We start from the raw sequence: 20152 nt of genomic DNA on the forward strand, positions 1-20152 counted from the left end.
TTGAGATAGGCCTGGGCAGCAGAGTGAGACCCTGTCTGTACAAAAAGTAAAAAAATTTGCTGGGTGTGGTGGCGCACGCTTGCAGTACCAGCTACTTGGGAGGCTGAACCGGGAAGACTGCTTGAGCCCAAGAGGTCGAGGCTGCAGTGAGCTGAGATCACGCTACTGTACTCCAGCCTGGGTGACAGAGTGAGACTGAGTCTCAAAAAAAAAAAAAGAAAAAAAAAATTCATACTCCTCACTCTTCTCTTTCTGCTGAACTCCTATATATCCTTCAATGACAAATGCTGTTTCTTCCAAGAATTCGTTTCTAATTCCATGCAAAGTGGGTAGGTCCCGCTATGCTACAAATACATCTAGTAAATCCTTGGGTTTACTAGACAGTAGCAGCTTCAGCCTGAGGACCTAATGCTTGTAAGCACTTAGTAAACATTTATTGAATAAATGAATGACAAAACATTCTCTTCACTACTGACCAGGAGTGCTATTTTTTCTCCAACTAGTTTAATTGGTGAAATCCATACCAATGTAACTTGAGTTCTAGCCTTTGGAGACCAATAACATGAAATAAAAATACAAATTTGGGGCCAACATTGAGACTTAGGGAAATTACCATAGAGTAACATTTCAGGGGGGATTCATAGTTCGGATACTTATCATTTGTTGACCAAACATACTTACTGAAGTCAATACTCTTTTATTCAACATATTAAATGTGTTGTTTAACTCTGGTAACCACAGCTGTGACTTAGTTAACGATCTCAATAAATCCTACTTAAATCAGAGACAGGAAAAAATTATGCAAATGAATTCTTATCTGTTTTTCTGCCCAAGGCATATTTGATAACACATAAAACATACTCCAAATAGTCTCTACTTAATAGTCAGGAAGCCATTTGAGGTTTTATTTGGATCAAAATCAAATACAAAGAAGAGAAGCCTGCTATATTCACAAATGGTTTTATTTCAGAAAGAAATTACACATTAAAAAGAGACATAGTTAAGAGCTTACATTCACATATGGAAGTGAATCTAAGAAAGTCAACAATTATTAATATACAAAACCACATGATTAAAAAAGACAGTAACAGATAATGACAGATGGGCTTGATTTAGATTCATACACAAAATAATATCTTTTGTTTAAAAACAAAGAGATATTGGTCTTAAGATAGCTCTTTAGAAACAAGTTGGTAGTTCCAATGAACTTTAAAATCAAAGCGATCATAACAGTCTTTATGTAGGCTGTATCACACCCACACTCATCCGGCAGGATGGAAGAATCCATCAATTATACCTTGCAGCTAGATAGGATGTCTTCCACTAATCTTTTGTAAACCCAGGCATCGCCCTTAAGCCGCTGCCTCCTGATACCCACCACATCCGGTTTTTGAAGCTGGCACACTTCTAGTTCAAATTGCATTGTCACTTTGCCAAAATCTGACTGTGTTTGACACTTCAGTGTATAACTGTGAAAAACAAGATAAGAAGCTAGTTAGTAGGAGAACCATATTCTGTATAAGAGTTTTCTAAGCCTCTAGGAGGCCAGTGGAGGAAATGAACCATTATTTCATATTAAGCAATGTATTACTGTTTACAGTTTCCAAATGACCTAGCTATGCTTTAGTAATAGAGTATGACTGGTGTTTTCCCAGAAACTGCACTAGGATCCTAAGAATAAGCATGAAAAGGCTTTAGTAGAATTCTCCCTTGCTCCAAAGAAAAGCCCCTGTTTCATAGCTATACATGCCATTCATGCTCAAGAAATCTGGCATTCTTTATGCAATCCTTTCAACAGTGTAATCCGCAAACACTGGGCATTTCCACAACATTCACAACAAAGGAAAGTGCAAGAAAGATAATATTTCATGTGTGTGAGCCTTGTCAGAAACTTCTGTCTTTCATATAAATAAAGCTGAAGCCAGTAACCTGTCAGAAAGGCACATGTGTTTTTGAGGTTTTTCTAATTAGTAATAAGAGATAACCTCTTATGATGATCATCACATCACTTTATGGCAGAAAGAAAAGCAGAAGAAAAAGCTCAAGGAAATGGTATATTCTCATAACTGAAACGTATGGCATTTATAGCTAGAACTGCCGCATTATCTACTCTGAGAATGGAAAGGCCTAGTCAAAATGAAGCCTGAAACTCATCTTAAGACATATGTATGATCCTGAAAAGCTGTATAGATTTAATTCATGTAATAATTTTTAGTTAGTTTACATTCTATTTTAGAGTTTTGTTTGTCTTACCAATCTTCAATAAATAGGACTGATTTTAAGTTTCAATTCCCTAAATACTTAAGGGTTCCTGATTAGGTGCTGTTCCACAGATGTGTGGAGAAGTTACATTGTTTCTGTTATGTACTTTTTTCTGTTTCATATTGTTATGTACCAAAATATTCTTTTTCTTACTAACTTAGTCATGTGTTTTGGGAAAGAGGCTTGATCTCTCAAAAATAAGCAGTCAACATCAGAAATGCCAAAAGGAGCACCCTGCAGTTAAGATTCTTGACAGGAAGATGAGGCATAGAACAATTTAGTCACATGTTAGATAACAGATCATTGAGAGGCCTGTGACAGAGATATGCCCAGAGGCTCATAAGCCCCAAGCATGAAGAAGAGATCAGAGTGGGAGAGATGTGTTCTAATGAAGCCTGAGAGGAATGCCAGGGTTCACAGAAGGAATGCTTGCCAACATTTACAGATAAGTAAAAACTAAAATTATATCTGCACAAGATTGTTTCTTCAAATCTTACTCTATATTGACTATTCTATTTACATGTTTAAATCCATGCATGCCTCTTCTGGTTGCTTTAATAAAGAAATTTTAAAGGGAAATAATCAAATGGAAATGCTTAGAAATATGGCCATCTTGGGTAATCAGAAGAGGCCTGGCTATTGAGACCAGGAGATCATAACCAAGGAGCCTTTGATGGCAGTTTCTTCAACAGAGGGAGAGAGGTAAGGTGAAAAAACTTCCCAAAGCACTGAAAACCCAGCCCTGTAAAATAGCCAGTCATGAAGAGAAGGATTCTATATAAATCCCTGATTTGTTTGAAATGTCTCACAAATTTAGATTATAATTTATAAATATTATTGTAAAGCAGAAAATCAAAGGAAAATAGAGGATCTACAAGAAAGCCAGAAGAATTTTGAATTTTCCTATTTTGAAATAAAGTGGGACAATATCTGCACTTCTAAAACTTCTATAGCTTGAACCAAACAAAAGAGAATAAATTATAAGCAATAACACTACCTTAAAAGCTTTTGGGAATGAGGTGGGAGAAATACATTTTTTCTAAAGCACAGGGGTGAGGAGATCAACTTCTATTTTCTCTTTTTTTTTGAGACAGAGTCTCGCTCTGTTACCCACGCTGGAGTGCAGTGGTGTGATCTCAGCTCACTGCAGCCTCCACTCCCGGGTTCAAGTGATTCTCATGCCTCAGCCTCCCACGCAGCTGGAACTACAGACATGTGCCACCATGCCCAGCTAATTGTTTGTATTTTCAGTAGAGACGGGGTTTCTCCATGTTGGCCAGGCTGAACTTGAACTCTTGGCCTCAAGTGATCTGCCCATCTCAGCCTCCCAAAGTGCTGGGATTACAGGCGTGAGCCACCGCGCCCACCCAACCCCTATTTTCTCAAAGTCCAAAAGATATTAATAAATGCAACAGCTTGTAAATGTGCTTCTTACCCCTTTTGTACAAAGTCAACATGCTTCTTTGGAAGAATAGACATTATTTCATTCAACAGTTGATCTGGATTCACTAATCTAGTTGTAGTCACATTATAGTGAAGCTTAAAAAAGAAAAAGAAGAGATGAGAAGTAAATTTTTACATCAACACAAAGACCATCACACCAGATCAAGAGTTCCAAAACTCCTCAATATAGTACCGTTTCAAATGGAACTATTTCCTAAAAAAATATCAAAGGAATTTACAGTCAACCCTTAGTGAGTTAATGGCACACTGGGAGAGCTTGGAGAAATTATGGTTATTAGTAACCACACCCATAGCTTCCTTTTCATACTTTCATCTTACTCTCCTACCAATCCTTTTAAAGAAATAAATATTAAAGAGCACCCATCTAACTGCTTGAGCTTTGCCTGTTTTCCCCTTCCCACACTATTTTAAGAGACATTAACAGTCCTGAAATGTATAACACGGAAAGATAAACAAAGTATGCTTTGTACCTAGTTGGATATGTTTCCTTAATTCTTTCTGGATTATCTAAAGAATATTATAGAGTTCCAGGAGCTGATTTTATGACAGTTCTATGAGGAAATAAATGTAACAGGTATTCCTTTAAAAAAGTGATGTCATATTATTTTTTCTCATTGACTGAGAGCCTAATTCTCAGAGATAATTTCATTCCTAATTGATATTTATCCTTCATTCAACAACTATTTTTTGAATGTTTACTATGTGGTAGGCACTGTTTTAGTGGGTCCTGGACACACAAAAATCCCTCCCTTCCTGGTAAGTACCTTCACTGTCAAACAAAACCATAGTTTCTATATCTTTCAGGTTTGAGTTCATTGTATAAATAATGAACTACCTTACTTTTCAAAATAAGAACCTATGGCCCAAAGAAGAGATACAAATTTCTTAAGGTAGTGCTTCTCATAGTGTGATATAAGATATACAAGGTAATTCTGGGTGGCACATGGATAAATATTTTTAAATATGTATTTGTTCCCATCTGATTTCGAAAACATAATTAACAACAACAACAAAAAAACCCTAATGATATATGTTTCCTTTTAAATAAATTTGAGTTTTAAAAAATTATCTTGATTGTGGTAATGGTTTCACAGATGTTATATATAATGCCAAAGCATATTAATTGTACTTTAAAATATGCACAGTTGGCCAGGTGTAGTGGCTCATGACTGTAATCCCAGCACTTTGGGAAGCCAAGGCAGGAGGATTACTTGAGCTCAGGAGTTCAAGACCAGCCTGGGTAACATAGTGAGACCTTGTCTCTGCAGAAAATTAAGAATTAGCCAAGTGTGGTAGCACGCGTCCCAGCTACTCAGGAAGCTGAGGCAGGAGGATGACTTGAGCCCAGAAGGTTGAGGCTGCACTGAGCTATGATCATGCCATTGCACCGCAGCCTAGGCAGCAGAGCAAGAATCTGCCTCAAAAAATTAACAACAAATAAAATATGTGCAAGTTTATTATATGTCAGTTATATCTCTATAAATCTATTTGTTAAAGGAGAGTCAACATAACAAAAATACCAGATAAATAATAGTGCACCCAATACACCCATAGAGCAAATGTCGTGGAACTGAGTTTTAACGAAGGGACCCTCTCTTTCTTGGTTCCTGATCCAGTACTCTTTTCACCAAACTAAATTGGCTCTGTTAAGATGATATTAATAATAAACTGAACACCTTCAAATCACAATATAAATTACTGCTTTGGTAAAATAAAGAATGAATCCTAATTTGTCTACTTAAATTTTGGATTTTTTATAGACTGCTTCCTAAAAGAGGACATAACTACATATGATTTGCTATCTTAAAAAACTAAGGTATTATTTCTACTATCCTTGCAACTCTTCTGGTAAGTGTATAGTTTTTAGTACAGTATTTGAAGTTGGTGAAAAAAAATAAGGTTAATTTCCCAAAGAAAGTCCTTCAGTTTTGCAAAAACTTAAAAGCATTAAAAAGTGTTAATGACCTAAAGTTAAACTTTTCGATCTTAGGACTGTGCTAATTAGGACCATGGGTCTATACATGGGTGGTAAAATGCTCAACACTGATAGTAATCCTTGACATTGGAAACACCACCTTATACTAATAAGCATTTAATATGCCATGTAGCATCCCATATGTAGAGTCTTGTTTCTATGTCTCAGCCCTGTGAGGTTGCCAGGGTAGGAATTATTTCAGATTTTACAAATGTAAAATGATTTATCAAAGCTATACAGTACAAAGCTGGAGCCAGAACCCAGGTCTTCTCATTCCTAATCCTGTGGTTTTTCTCCCACATTCTGGAAGTACTGGAGAACTACCTAGAAAGCCAACTAACACCACAGTAGTTTCTGTTGAAAAATGCCATTCAGGTTCCAAAATATTTACATAAGTGACCATTTTTAGAACATTATCTGTTAGTATTTGGTAACTGCTTAGCTTCTCAATAATGTATATATATGTGGTTGAACTAGTTTCCTTAATTTTATTTAACATTTTTCAGTGCAATGGTACTATGGTTTTTTTAAATCTCAGTGTCAGTGCTTGAAATACTTAACTAACTCCAACCAGAGAAATTTCAGAACAAAAGGATAAAATATGCCTAATAAACAGCCATATGTAACGTAAACGTCTCAGCACACTACGTAAGTTCAAGGCAATGACTGCTAGTGGATAAGTCCTATCTTCTTCCACTTTAAGACAGAACATAAATGAGATCTCAGAACATTCTCCTCTAAAACACCCTTCTGCCCAAAAGCTCAGCATTTTCCTTCCCTCAAACCGCCCAGATATGCTCATTACGAGAGTCTCAGTGCAAAAACTAAACACAGACCCAGTCCCCAAATGATGGGCACACTACCATCTTCTCCCTGGCTTGGGCCCACACCTCTTGGAATGTGTTTTTACTATAGCACTGAGCCCAGTGTTTCAGAACAACATCCCAGCCTGTTTTCACAGCCAGCCTAAGAGTTCCTCAAGGACATGGGCTGTGTCTCATTTGTCTCTTTACCTCTTAATTACTCCCCTTCTACGAAACAAACATGTATTCATTAGATGTTTGAATGAATGCTCAGAGAGAATTCAAGAGAATAAAAAGTACTTTATATCAACTAACAGCTTATTTTTCCTTTCCTTCCTTGACTAAATATATTGTCCACACCAGTGACACATTAACCCTTTTAAAGCATACTGGGTCTATTAAATAAGATCCACACCTTCTTAGCCAGGCCTTGAGGCCCTTCCGGCCTTCCCTGCTTGTCACTCACTATTTTCCTGACACACATCACACTCAAAGTTCCAATTATCTTCCCATGCATTCAGATATTTCATGAGGGCCTACAAAGTATCCATGAATCAGGGACACAACTGAGCTCAAGTCCCCCTCCTTAAGGCAGCTCTCAGCGCTCCATCTGTGCCCCCTGCTTCCTCACCTCCATGTTGCCCCTGTGACTAATCCCTCCACCTGTTCTTGAATATTTGAATGACAGCTGTTTGCTCCTTGAAGGGAGTGACTGTATCTATTTACTGACTGCACAGTAACATGCAGATTTTAGTTGCTCAAAAAACATATATTAACTAAGTGAATAAATACTCAAATAAAAATACTAATCAATTCATTCAGTACCTTAAAAAAAAAGGCAGTCCATTAGCAGTCAGCTTCTGCTCCATATGAAGAATCCCAGCCTGCTTACCTTTAGTCTTCTGGGCCCGTCTCTGGCAGCGCCCTTCCTCTTGCTCCTGGTAAGCACAGTGATAACCTTATCCAACCCCCTTTCAAGGCTCCCAAACACTTTGGCTCCCTTTCTTTTTGGAGTCTCCTCCATATGTGCTTGGTTGAGATCCAGTTCCACTGAGCGGCACCTGAAACAAAACATAAAACAAGGCACAAGTAGAGCTGGGCCTCCGGCCTGTGGGGTCCACAAGGGCGAACTTTTGTCCCTTCATACACATTAGGGTGCCTCATTCAGGTATGCCAGGGCCAGATCACCTCTCTCCTCCTCAGGAAGCACCAAAGCCATCTCCCCTGGACAGGAGCTGTCACGCTTCCACCAGGCAACTGCCACTCAGCAAAACTATTTATCCCCTTCCTTTTTAAAAAAGGATATATATATCCTTTTTTCATATATATAGAAAAGTTCAAAGAAGAGTACAATGAACACCGGTATATCCTCCTAGATTCAACAATTGTTCATATTTTGCCACATTTGCTTTCTATATGGATATAGATAATATATTAATGTACATATGTATATAGATATATACTTATATATATACATCAATGTATATATCTATATATACACATAAATTTAATGTATGTAGATGATACATTAAATTTACTTATTTGCTAAGCCATCTGAAAGTAACTCATCTGAACATATCATGACACTTTACTCTGAAACACTTCAGTATACATCTCCAATGAACAAGGATGTTGTCTTCCATAAAGACAATACCATAAAGTGTGCTGAGAAGTTTACGTTATATATGGCTGTTTATTAGGCATATTTTATCCTTTTGTTCTGAAATTTCTCTGGTTGGAGATAGTTAAGTATTTCAAGCACTGACACTGAGATTTAAAAAAACCATAGTACCATTGCACTGAAAAATGTTAAATAAAATTAAGGAAACTAGTTCAACCACATATATATACATTATTGAGAAGCTAAGCAGTTACCAAATACGGATAATGTTCTAAAAATGGTCACTTATGTAAATATTTTGGAACCTGAATGCATTTTTCAACAGAAACTACTGTGGTGTTAGTTGGCTTTCTAGGTAGTTCTCCAGTACTTCCAGAATGTGGGAGAAAAACCACAGGATTAGGAATGAGAAGACCTGGGTTCTGGCTCCAGCTTTGTACTGTATAGCTTTGATAAATCATTTTATTCCTGATCTACTCAGTTTCTTCATCAATAAATTAATAATAATTCCATAATATCATCTAATACCCTGTTCACATTCTAATTCTCCCAATTGTCTTGAAAATAGACAATGCCTTCAAGAAATTGCTATAAAAGAAGAGCAACTTGAAGGGTTACCTATGCTGTAGAACTTTTCATACAGAGGATTTTCTTTGAAACAACAGTATCTTTATGATTTGGGAGGACTACAATCTGTTAGAGGATATCTGTATTTTACTGGCAGAAGCGAAGGGTAAGATGGGCCTCAGAGAGGTAACTAGTTGGCTGGGGTGAGGACCACTGTCTTCCCAGCCTGTTGTACTTAAGGTGCCGTCCTACTGCTGATCAGTTTCATGATTCTACCCCATGAGGAAGGCAGTGGCTACAGGTCCAGGAATGGCCACAGGTCATCCACATATAAACAGATATTCCTACTCTCCAACAGAATCTATGTGATGATTTACCTTAATCAGGTCTATTAATACATGAAAAAGGAAATCTGGTTACATATACTAAAGAGTAGAGTCTAAAAATACCAAACACTTACCGCCTCTCAGGGCTAATGACACCTGTCATTAACTTGTCTGTTCCTGTTGAATTTACTGGTATTTTAATTGGAGTTTCTTTCAGGCACTGGTTTCTAACTATTAGAAACAGAACAAACACAATCCATATGCAGCACATACTATGGTTCTGAAATTTCTGTTATTAATAATAATGCATGTATCACATCATTCATTGACTCAGAAATAGTATAATCACTTGACCTGTGATGTCAAAGGATCTAATTCTTTCAAGATACGTTTCCATGTGATTTATAATAAAAACAAAGTCATTTTGCCTTGTATGTGTGGCTCTTCTTTTTTTTTCTTCACTGCAAATTGAGGCCATGCTTTTAATTTTATTATAAACATCATATTATAAATCTAAACAGATCATATAAATACAAATCTCATAATTACTGATTCTTTTTCTAAAAATAAAAGTCAATCTGTATTTATACAAGGGCCCAATTTATGCTTTTAATTGATCTAGTATTAAAAGGTGTTAATTCAATTCATAGACCGATTCAACTCATGTTAGGCAAAAAGAACAGACCCCTGTGAAAGCTTGACATAGGTTATTAAAGAGACGTAAGCTTTGGCCAGGCACAGTGGCTCACGCCTGTAATCCCAGCACTTTGGGAGGCCGAGGAGGGCGGATCATGAGGTCAGGAGTTCGAGACCAGCCTGGCCAACATGGTCAAAACCCATCTCTACTAAAGATACAAAAAAATTAGCCGGGCGTGGTGGCGCATGCCTGTAATCCCAGTGACTTGGGAGGCTGAGGCAGAAGAATCCCTTGAACCCAGTAGGCAGATGTTGCAGTGAGCTGAGATCACGCCATTGCACTCCAGCCTGGGAGACAGAGCGAGACTTCATCTCAAAAAAAAAAAAGAGATGTAAGCTTTGATTATTTTTTATATTCCCTGTTCCAGAATTTTGTGTTTTATTCTAAGTAGGGTATTTGCATTCCAGATAGTTTATGACAAATTTGTACTAACAAATCTGGTTATACTGATTAGCTCATGATCTAAAAGTTTTATACCCTTTAGAATAATATTCACACTATAAAAACAAAGATATATCAAAATTTTTAAAAGAGATTAGGGGCTTGGTTTTGTTTATGACTATTTGGCTATATTCTCACTTTCCACAAGAACAAGAAAATAAGAGCAATCAGAAATATCTATAAAAACAGTTTTCATCTTTGTATACAGACAGTATCTATCACCATACAGAACTGCCCTTCAACAAACTGCCAATGCCTGCATTGTGTAGGAGTGACAAAAATGAAATTAATGTTCATGTCAAAAATAACTCACAATAAAAGTAAAATGCAGGGCTGGGCATGGTGGGCTCACCCCCATAATCCCAGCACTTTGGGAGGCCGAGGCAGGTGGATCACCTGAGGTCAAGAGTCCGAGAGCAGCCTGCCCAACATGTTGAAACTCCATCTCTACTAAAAATACAAAAAATTAACCGGGCATGGTGGTGCGCACCTGTAATCCCAGCTACTCAGGAGGCTGAGGCAGAAGAATTGCTTGAACCTGGGAGGCAAAGGTTGCAGTGAGCCAAGATCACGCCACTGCACTCCAGCCTGGGCAACAAGAGCGAAACTCTGTCTCAAAAAAAAAAGAAGAAAGAAGAGAAGAGAAGAGAAGAGAAGAGAAGAGAAGAGAAGAGAAGAGAAGAGAAGAGAAGAGAAGAGAAGAGGAGAGAAGAGAAGAGGAGAGAAGAGAAGAGGAGAGGAGAGAAAAAAGAAAAGAAAGAAAAACGCAAAGTGCCAGTGGAAGCTAGCAATCATGGCTTCAGCCACTTGCTTCCTTAAGTGGCTCTTGTGTTTGAAAAGAAACAACCAATAATAGCTTTGACCAACACAATATTTCTCGTCATGGCAACATATGTCAACTGATAATATTTCAAGATTATAAAATAAATTCCAAACTACCCACATTGCAAAACCTTCAGAGTTACACAAAAAGTAAAAAGTGTCAATAATGGAAGGGATTATGGCATTAAAAGTTTCTTTAAATAAAAAAGCCCTGGGCCGGACACACTGGCTCACGCCTATAATCCCAGAAATTTGGGAGGCTGAAAAGGGCGGATCACCTGAGGTCAGGAGTTTGAGAACAGCCTGACCAATATGGTGAAACCCTGTCTTCACTAAAAATACGAAAATTAGCTGAGCATGGTAGCAGGCACCTGTAATCCCAGCTACTAGGGAGGCTGAGGCAGGAGAATCGCTTGAACCCAGGAGGCGGTGGTTGCAGTGAGCCGAGATCGCGCCACTGCACTCCAGCCTGGGCGACAGAGCAAGACTCTGTCTCAAAGAAATAAAAAAAAGAAAAAGAAAAAAAGGGAAAAAAAAAATCCTTGAATGAGCTAAGGTGAGCTGAGGTCCATTTTATCTCCCTGCCCAATCTCATGATTCACAAAGGGTACTGTATTTACAGTAAGAAATAACAGAACAGAAAGAGACCCTTTCATTGGGAAAGAATGCAATAGCAGCTACCATTGCAGGGTAGAGGCTACCTCACTGAATTCTCATAACAACCACAGACAGCCCCACCGCACCCCACCCCACCCCCACCCACACACCATCACACACACACACAAACACACACATCATCAGGACACCAAACTGGCCTCACATTTTGGCGGAAAGTGTTATTTGAGTTGATGAAATGGAAAATGTCATTAACATAAAAATGGGACTTCTAGCAAATATTCTGGCAAAGTCTTCCATAATATCTTTATAGATAAGAAGTTAACCCCTCAAACTGGCTATGAGCTCCATTAGTACACTAGAAGCACAATGGTAGGATGTGGTTTCACAGCAGTTCACATGGCAATGCTCCAGAGTTTAGGTTTGTTAGAATCTTAAAACTAGAGAAGGTCACAATTGGTGGGGGGAAAAAGGCTAATAAAGTTTAGGTAACATTTTTTAAAGTGACATAAACAGGATCAGTGTAAATAAAATTCCTTTGGGCTCTAATTTATTACTTCATTACATAAATATGGCCCCTATTATGTACTAGGCATCAGGTCTAGCACCATGTACGATGTACCAGACAGGTATGGCCCCTACTACAGACCATGCCATGCTGCAATAAACAAGGCAGAGAGTCTCTACTGTCATGACACTTACCACCCTTATCCTAGTGAGACCTAGTCTAGAAAACTCAGTTTAGTTCTAGGCACTGTATTCTAAGAGGCAGACTGATCAAATAGAATGTGTCCAGATAAGGCCAGCAACCAAAACAGTGAAGTATCATAAAGGAAATGGTTTAAATAACTGGTGATGACTAAATTGAAGAGGAAACCAAGGGAAATGAGGAAGTTGTGATAACTGGACAAAGACAGATATCTGGAAGGGCATCACGGATTCACCCTGTCTGCTGAGGACAGGCAGTAATACCATAGGGCAGAATAGGACCAGACACCAGAACTGAAGATCCAGATAAGTAAAGGCTCAGCGAAGGTGTCAACTTGAGCCATAAGTCAGGGTAAATGGGCATGCAAGGTCTAAACCTAGGTATATGACCTTGGGCAAATCACTTCACTCCTTCTGAGTCTCAGGTTTCTTAGCTGTGAAAAAGGGAGTTGGATTAAATGAGCTCTAACTTGCCTTTCAGCTTTGATATCCTACAATGCTATGATTCAATTTTATAAACATGAAAAAGAGGAAAAACTTGGTATCATTTGAGAAGAAATTGAAATTGACAAATATGCTTTCATTTCAACTAATGCAAATGACATGATAAAAAAAACAGCTTCACCTCTCCTAGAAATTCCTGAAAGCAATGCTAGTCATTTCTGACCTGCTATATGTTTACTTAACATGGTAAGAAAAATGAAACTTCTTACTGCTTAATTCACTTAGCAAATACCTTTTGAGGGTGTAGTGTAATGATTTGGCGTAGTGAGTATTTCTCTCTTATGCTGGTTCTTATTAACTGGAGTCTTTGGCTCAGGAAACATAAAGTGCTCTTCATTCTTTACAGCAGACTTAGGAGTATATACATTTTCTTTGTTCTTTAATTTATTTGCAGGTGTTCTGCATAAGGCTGGAGTTAATGATTTAGATTCCACCCCATTTGATTCTGTCCAGTACTTGGTAAACTGGAAAAAAAAAGTTACTAGATAAAGCACACTGAAGAAGAAAAGTCAATTTCTTTACAACATTCCTTAATCATTTGCAAACTACCTTGTACTATTTTTATTAAAATGAATTATCAAAAGGATATTATTGACAATATTAGGAAATTTGAAAATATATAGTTTTCTTTAATACATGTAGATCACTTTAATCTGTTCTATTGACAGTAATTTTCAACATGATACAGGCTGAGTGTATACACATACCCAGATCCTAGGCAATATTGTGAATGGCCACAAATCAATCGCTAAGAAATGTTTTCCATACCTAGATAGTCACGGCTTGCCTATGACATGTACCAAAAAAAAAAAGTTTAGTCAGCAATTAGGGCAGAAAAAACATGTTAAACTACTCTAACAGAAATGTTGGATAAAAAACACTTTTTTAATCCTTTTAAATTTATGGTTGAGCTTGCAAGAGAGTAAGGAAAATCCTGACAGGCCAAACTAAAAACATGAGAATGAATCCAAAGGAGTAACCAAAAGGCTGAAACTCTCTGCTGCCCTAAGGGCATCTATCTTCTGCCTCTGATAACCTATAGCAAGTGTTTCTACAGCCACAGAAGCCTTGGGCCTCTGCAAGGTGGTGAGTTAGATCCAAAGCTCCCATGTAAAGCCAGGAAGGGCTATAACTAAAATGAAAGGCTGAGTTAAATATAAATCTGCTCTTCAAACGGAATAGGCAAGAAAAAGGGTGTCTTGGTCTTGGTTCTGAGGGAGGAGAAAAATGAAGTTTCTTTTAATAATTTGTAAGTAAACACAGGCCAGTCTTCAGATACATAAAGGTCCAAATTAATACAACCTGCATGGTTCCAGAAACCTCAAGCCTAAATTTAACTTAAAGTAGTCCTAGGCTAAGTTGTGCCCCAGGAACCTGGTAGAAGCAAGCACAACTCCTACCTGAAAGAAAAGCTTCACTCCAACCCAACTCAAGCCCTTAACCCAAGCCTCAGATAATTCCCATAGAGTTCAAAGAAAAATAAACCTACATAAAAAATTCCAAAAGACACAAGCACTATGAGCATAAACATTTCAGATATTAAAATTATCAAATACAGAACATAAATAAGTATGTTTGCATGTTTAAAATAGTGAAACAAAAACATGAGAAAAGAACAAAAGACTACCAAAACTGTTCAAATAGATTTGAAGAAGAATAAAAACTTCTAGAAATAAAAACATGATAAAAATGAAAAGTGCAATGCACATGTCAAATAACAGAATAAAAGAAATAGAGACATTTGGATAGAAACATAAATCCGAAATTACTCTGAATGTAGCCAAGACAGAAAAAGATATAAGATACATGAAAGATGGTTGAAGGAAACAGAAAATGAAATAAAATGTCTAACATAAGGCTATTCTAACTTCCAGAGATAGATAGTATGGACCGTGCAAAAGCAGCAATTCCCTCTACTTCTTTCCCCAAAGGAAAGGAAATCAACACATCAAAAAGATACCTGCACTTGTATATTTATCTCAGTACTTATTCACAATAGCAAAGACACAAAATCAACCCAAGTGTCCATCAACAGATGACTAGATAAAGGAAATGTGAGACAGACAGACAGACAGACACATAGATAGAATACTATTCAACCATAAAAAAGAATGAAATCCTATCTTTTGCAGCAAGGTGGATGGAAGTGGAGGTTATCTTAAGTGAAACAAGCCAGACACAGAATGACAAATATTGCATGTTCTCACTCATAAGTGGGTGCTAAAAAAAAGGTGTACACACGGGTGTAGAGAGTGGAATGATAGAAAATGTAGACTTGGAAGGGCGAGGATATGGAAGGGGGTGGGTGATGAGAAATTACTTAAGGGGTCCGATGTACATTATTCAGGTGACACCTTAAAACCCCTCACTTGACCACTATGCATGTAAGAAAATTGTACTTGTACCCTATAAATTTATATAAATATTGTTTTAAAGAAAAAGCAGGCTGGGTGCGCTGGCTCACACCTGTAATCCCAGCACTTTGGGAGGCCAAGGAATGTGATCACCTGAGGTCAGGAGTTTGAGACCAGCCTGACCAACGTGGCGAAACCTCGTCTCTACTAAAAATACAAAATTAGCCAGGTGTGGTGGCACATGCCTGTAATCCCAGCTCCTTGGGAGGCTGAGGCAGGAGAATCGCTTGCACCTAGGAGGCGAAAATTGCAGTGAGCTGAGATCGTGCCATTGCACTCCAGCCTGGGCAACAAGAGCGAAACTCCATCTCAAAAAAAAAAAAAACAAAAAAAAAAAACACCACACTTTAGAAGGATCTAAGATCTCACCTCAAGCTGACCTTGAGGTTCTATACAAATAGGAAGTGAAATCTAATGCAGAGTTGTCAGCTGCCTGGCTGAAAGTTGAAGGCATACCCCAGATGTACACAGAGCCGGCACAAAGACTGAGAGACAAATTGATTCCAGGCATCTAAGGAAACCTCGCCAAGCATTAGCTGATCACTATGCTAATTGAGCAGAGAAAAGGTATAGTAAAAATATGCTATTATAATCTCATGGACCACCATCATAAATGCAGCCCAACACTGACCTAAACGACTTTACAGAATTAGTTCAGAAAAGTCACTAACCAACAACAACAAACAGCAATAATACCAAATCCTGAGGAGGGGATAAATCTGATTACCAGAGCTGCCACATGATATTATTTAAAATGTCTAGTTTTCAACAATTACAAGACATATACATGCAAAGAAATAAAAAAGTATGGCCGGGCGCGGTGGCTCATGCCTGTAATCCCAGCACTTTGGGAGGCCGAGGCAGGCAGATCACCTGAGGTCAGGAGTTCAAGACCAGCCTGGCCAACATGGTGAAATTCCATCTTTACAAAAACACAAAAAAAAGGCCAGGCGCAGTGGCTCAAGCCTGTAATCCCAGCACTTTGGGAGGCCAAGGCAGGCGGATCACAAGGTCAGGAGATTGAGACCATCCTGGCTAACATGGTGAAACCCCGTCTCTACTAACAATACAAAAAATTAGCCGGGCATGGTGGTGGGCGCCTGTAGTCCCAGCTACTCGGGAGGCTGAGGCAGGAGAATGGCATGAACCCAGGAGGCGGAGCTTGCAGTGAGCCAAGATAGCACCACTGCAGTCCAGCCTGGGCGACAGAGCAAGACTCTGCCTCAAAAAAAAAAAACTACAAAAAAAAAAAAAAAAATTAGTCAGGCATGATGGCGGGTGCCTGTAATCCCAGCTATTCAGGAGGCTAAGGCAGGAGAATTGCTCGAACCCGGGAGGCAGAGGTTGCAGTGAGCAGAGATCCCAACAATGTGCTCCAGCCTGGGCAATACAGCGAGCCTCTGTCTCAAACAAAAAACAAACAAACAAAAAGGATGGCCCATATACACGAAAAAAACAAAAACAGTCAATAGAAATTGTCCTTGAAGAAGTCCAGACATGGGCCTTACCAAGCAAAGACTGAAAATCAATTTTTAAATATGTTCAAAGAACAAAAGGAAACATCTAAAGAACCAAGGGAAAGTGTAAGAGCAATGTCACAATAAATAGAGAGTATAAATAAAGATAAAATTATTTAAAAGAACAAAACAAATTCTGGAGTTCAAGAGTACAATAACCGTAACAAAAAATTCACCAGAGGGATTAAACAGAACTTTCAGTAAGCAGAAGAAAGAATCTGAAACTTGGAAACAGGTTAACTGACATTAGTCTGAGAAACAGAATGAAAATAGATAAAGAAAAATGAACAGGGCCTCAGCGCACTATACGGCACCATCAAGTGTGCCAATATACATGGAAGGGGAGTACCAGAAGATAAAACAAAGAGAGTGGGGCAAATAAAATATTGAAAATGTCCCAAATTTGATGAAAAACATTAATCTATACTAATATTCATTAATCTAAAAAGCTCAACAAACTTAAAGTCACAATAAAAAGATTATCAAAAGGAAAGAAAAAAGATCAATTGCCACCGACAGTTGGGAGGGGAAGTTAACCACAAGGGGAATGAGGGAATTTTGAGGAGTAATGGAACTGTTTTATATCTTAATTTTGGTGGTGGTTATACAACCGTATGCATTTGTCAAAACACATAGAATTACACACTAAAAAAGGTGACTTTACCTATTTAACTACATGTAAAGTCTACCTCATTATACCTCATTTTAAACAAAAAAGAAGGCTGGGCACAGTGGCTCACGCCTGTAATCCCAGCACTTTGGGAGGCTGAGGTGGGCGGATCACCTGAGGTCAGGAGTTCGAGACCAGTTGCCAACACGGTGAAACCCCGTCTCCACTAAAAATACAAAAATTAGCCAGGAGAGGCAGCAGGCACCTGTAATCCCAGCTACTCGGGAGGCACGAGAATCACTTGAACCTGGGAGGCAGAGGTTGCAGTGAGCCGAGATCGTGCCACTGCACTCCAGCCTGGCCAACAGAGCAAGACTCGGTCTCAAAAAATAATAATAATAAACAGGAAATAAAGGAGCAGTAAAGAGCTCTAAAATAGAATCTTGGCTTTCTTCAACTTGGATATAATTGACTTCCCTTTCATTCGTATTCCAGTTATCTCTCATTAACATTTTCAGTGGCTTAAGCATTCATTAAATTTGCAAGCACACCTTGGTTTCACATTAGTCTGGTTGTTTTTATAATTGAAACAATAGATTCTGCCTTAAATAGTAATAAAAATTACTAACCTGTGATGTTTGGGGAGTAGCAGCACCTGTTGATAAATTATCTTCACACCAATCATAGTCTATTAATCCCGCCACATAATTTTTATCACTTGTGGTCACATCTTCCAGACTCCGATTATTTGACTATTCAATGAAAGACAGAAGAACTTAAAGACGACAGTATTATGATTCAATATTTAAAATACAGTCATGCATCACTTAACGACAGAGACACATTCTGAGAAATGTGTTATTAGGCAATTTTATCACTGTGTGAACATCATAAAAGGTACTTACACAAACTGAGACGTCAGAGCCTACTACAACACCTAGGCCACACCTAGGCTATATGTTATAGCCTATTGCTCCTACACTACAAACCTGTGTAGCACGTTACTGTACTGAATACTGTAGGTGGCTTTAACACAACAATAAGTATTTATGTATCCAAACAAATCTAAACCGAAAAAGGCCGTCCCCGTGGTGGCTCATGCCTGTAATCCCAGCACTTTGGAAGGCTGACACAGGTGGATCACTTAAGCTCAGGCGTTGGAGACCAGTCTGGGCAACATGGTGAAACCCCATCTCTACAAAAAATAGAAATTAGCCAGGCATGTGCCTGTAGGCACAGGTACTTGGGAGGCTTAGGTGGGAGGATCACTTGGGTCCACGAGGTGGAGGTTACAATAAGCAGAAATTGTGCCACTGCACTCCAGCCTGGGTAATACACTGAGACTCTGTCTAAAAAAAAAGAAAAGGTAGAGTAAAAACATGGTATTATAATTTTATGGGACCACCATCATAAATGCAGTCCAACATTGTCTTTATGCAGCACAAAACTGTATTCCATGCATAGGGCAAGGCCCTGGAAACAAAAATGAATAGGAGACACTATATTGAAGGAGCTGACCATCCGGTACAGAAAAACAAAGTCAGAAAATTTCAATTCAAATTACCAGAAAGGAAAATCTCCGACTCTCAAATAATATGTCTGGCAACATTCTTATGTTATATGGCATACTACTTTTCATTATCACATAATCACTATAACACCAGACAACTCTATTGCAAATTTACAAATAAAAAGATCTGACAAAGTAGAAGATGGAGGGGAAACAACTTCGAAATATAGGTTTCTTCTTTGTAGGAATATACAGGTTAGTGAATAATTTCTACCAGGAAGAAAATTAGCCTTATGAAGGATCTCCTAGGGATAGGACATTTGGGGTCTTGTGCTAACAACGCCACCAAAATAACTTATGTTCTTTCATTCTTCCTCCTCTATAAACTAAGGGTATACTAATTATACCCTGAATTCAAGACTGTGGGTGTACTCGGAGTTTTTATTTCTCCTTCCTTCCTTTTCCCTCAATATATTGTTAATCTAGCCAAGCAATTTTACTTGAATTTCTTATATCTCATCCTTTTTTTCCCAAAGTCTCACTGTCACTATCCTAGATCAAGGACAAATCTTCTCATACCTAGACTATTCAAACAGACAATATTGTCTCTACCACTAATCTTTCCACTGTCTCAACCAAGGATGACAGAGTTCTCCAGGATTACCAATTACCGTCATTTGGAACTGGACGCATGGAGAGCTAGGCTGAGAAAAATCCTAAAGCTAAGTCTAGGCTTGGTGGGGAGAAGTACAGTGCTGTACGAATGACGGCTGTCATGGGTACTTCGGTAGGGACTAATAGCACACATATCACCCCTGACTGAACAATTGTATACACCACTGGATGAATTTTTCAAAATCATGTTCATGTCTCTCTCTCTTGCTCACAAATTAATGGCTCCTCATTAACTATTGAACAAAGTCGAAAATTCTGATGTGCATTTTCAGGTTCTCTACTGTCTGGCTCTTGTCCACCCTTCCAGCTCACTTGCGCTCTCTCTCTCTCTCTTCCCCTACTTGAACTCTTCTTTTTTAACACAAGTCCAGCCACTGTCAACAGAATACATCAAGCAAAATTAGGTGCCCCTGCTTTTGCTGATTCCATTTATCGTGCCCTGAATGTTGTGCCACTTCTTTTCCATCTTTCTAACCTCGACTGTTGGTCCAGTTTGGATCCCATGGTGATCATTCCTGTCCTCTAAAGCTCCCCAGGACACCTCTGGCCACTTCTCTGGCCCCCATCATCTACTATGATGCAGTATTATCTATGTCTTGCCTCAACTTGACTCTTAGAGAA

The 20152-nt window shown here is 38.5% G+C and overlaps 1 protein-coding gene across 15 annotated transcripts in view; it reads right to left on the reverse strand.

Annotated features, from left to right (window-relative positions):
* Positions 1-944: 944 nt before the first annotated feature.
* Positions 945-20152, reverse strand: part of MELK (maternal embryonic leucine zipper kinase) — a 99022-nt gene continuing 79814 nt past the window's right edge. For all 15 annotated transcript variants that reach the window (XM_054502051.1, XM_054502054.2, XM_054502052.1 and 12 more), the window contains 6 exons: positions 17976-18098; positions 13038-13269; positions 9153-9249; positions 7397-7565; positions 3698-3801; positions 945-1469 (listed from right to left, as the gene is read on the reverse strand). In XM_054502051.1, the coding sequence (XP_054358026.1) occupies positions 1292-1469; positions 3698-3801; positions 7397-7565; positions 9153-9249; positions 13038-13269; positions 17976-18098 (903 nt within the window). In that variant the 3' untranslated portion in view covers positions 945-1291. The remainder of the gene's footprint in view (positions 1470-3697; positions 3802-7396; positions 7566-9152; positions 9250-13037; positions 13270-17975; positions 18099-20152) is intronic.

The sequence above is a fragment of the Pongo pygmaeus genome, chromosome 13, assembly GCF_028885625.2.
Source record: "Pongo pygmaeus isolate AG05252 chromosome 13, NHGRI_mPonPyg2-v2.0_pri, whole genome shotgun sequence".
Lineage (NCBI taxonomy): Eukaryota > Metazoa > Chordata > Mammalia > Primates > Hominidae > Pongo > Pongo pygmaeus.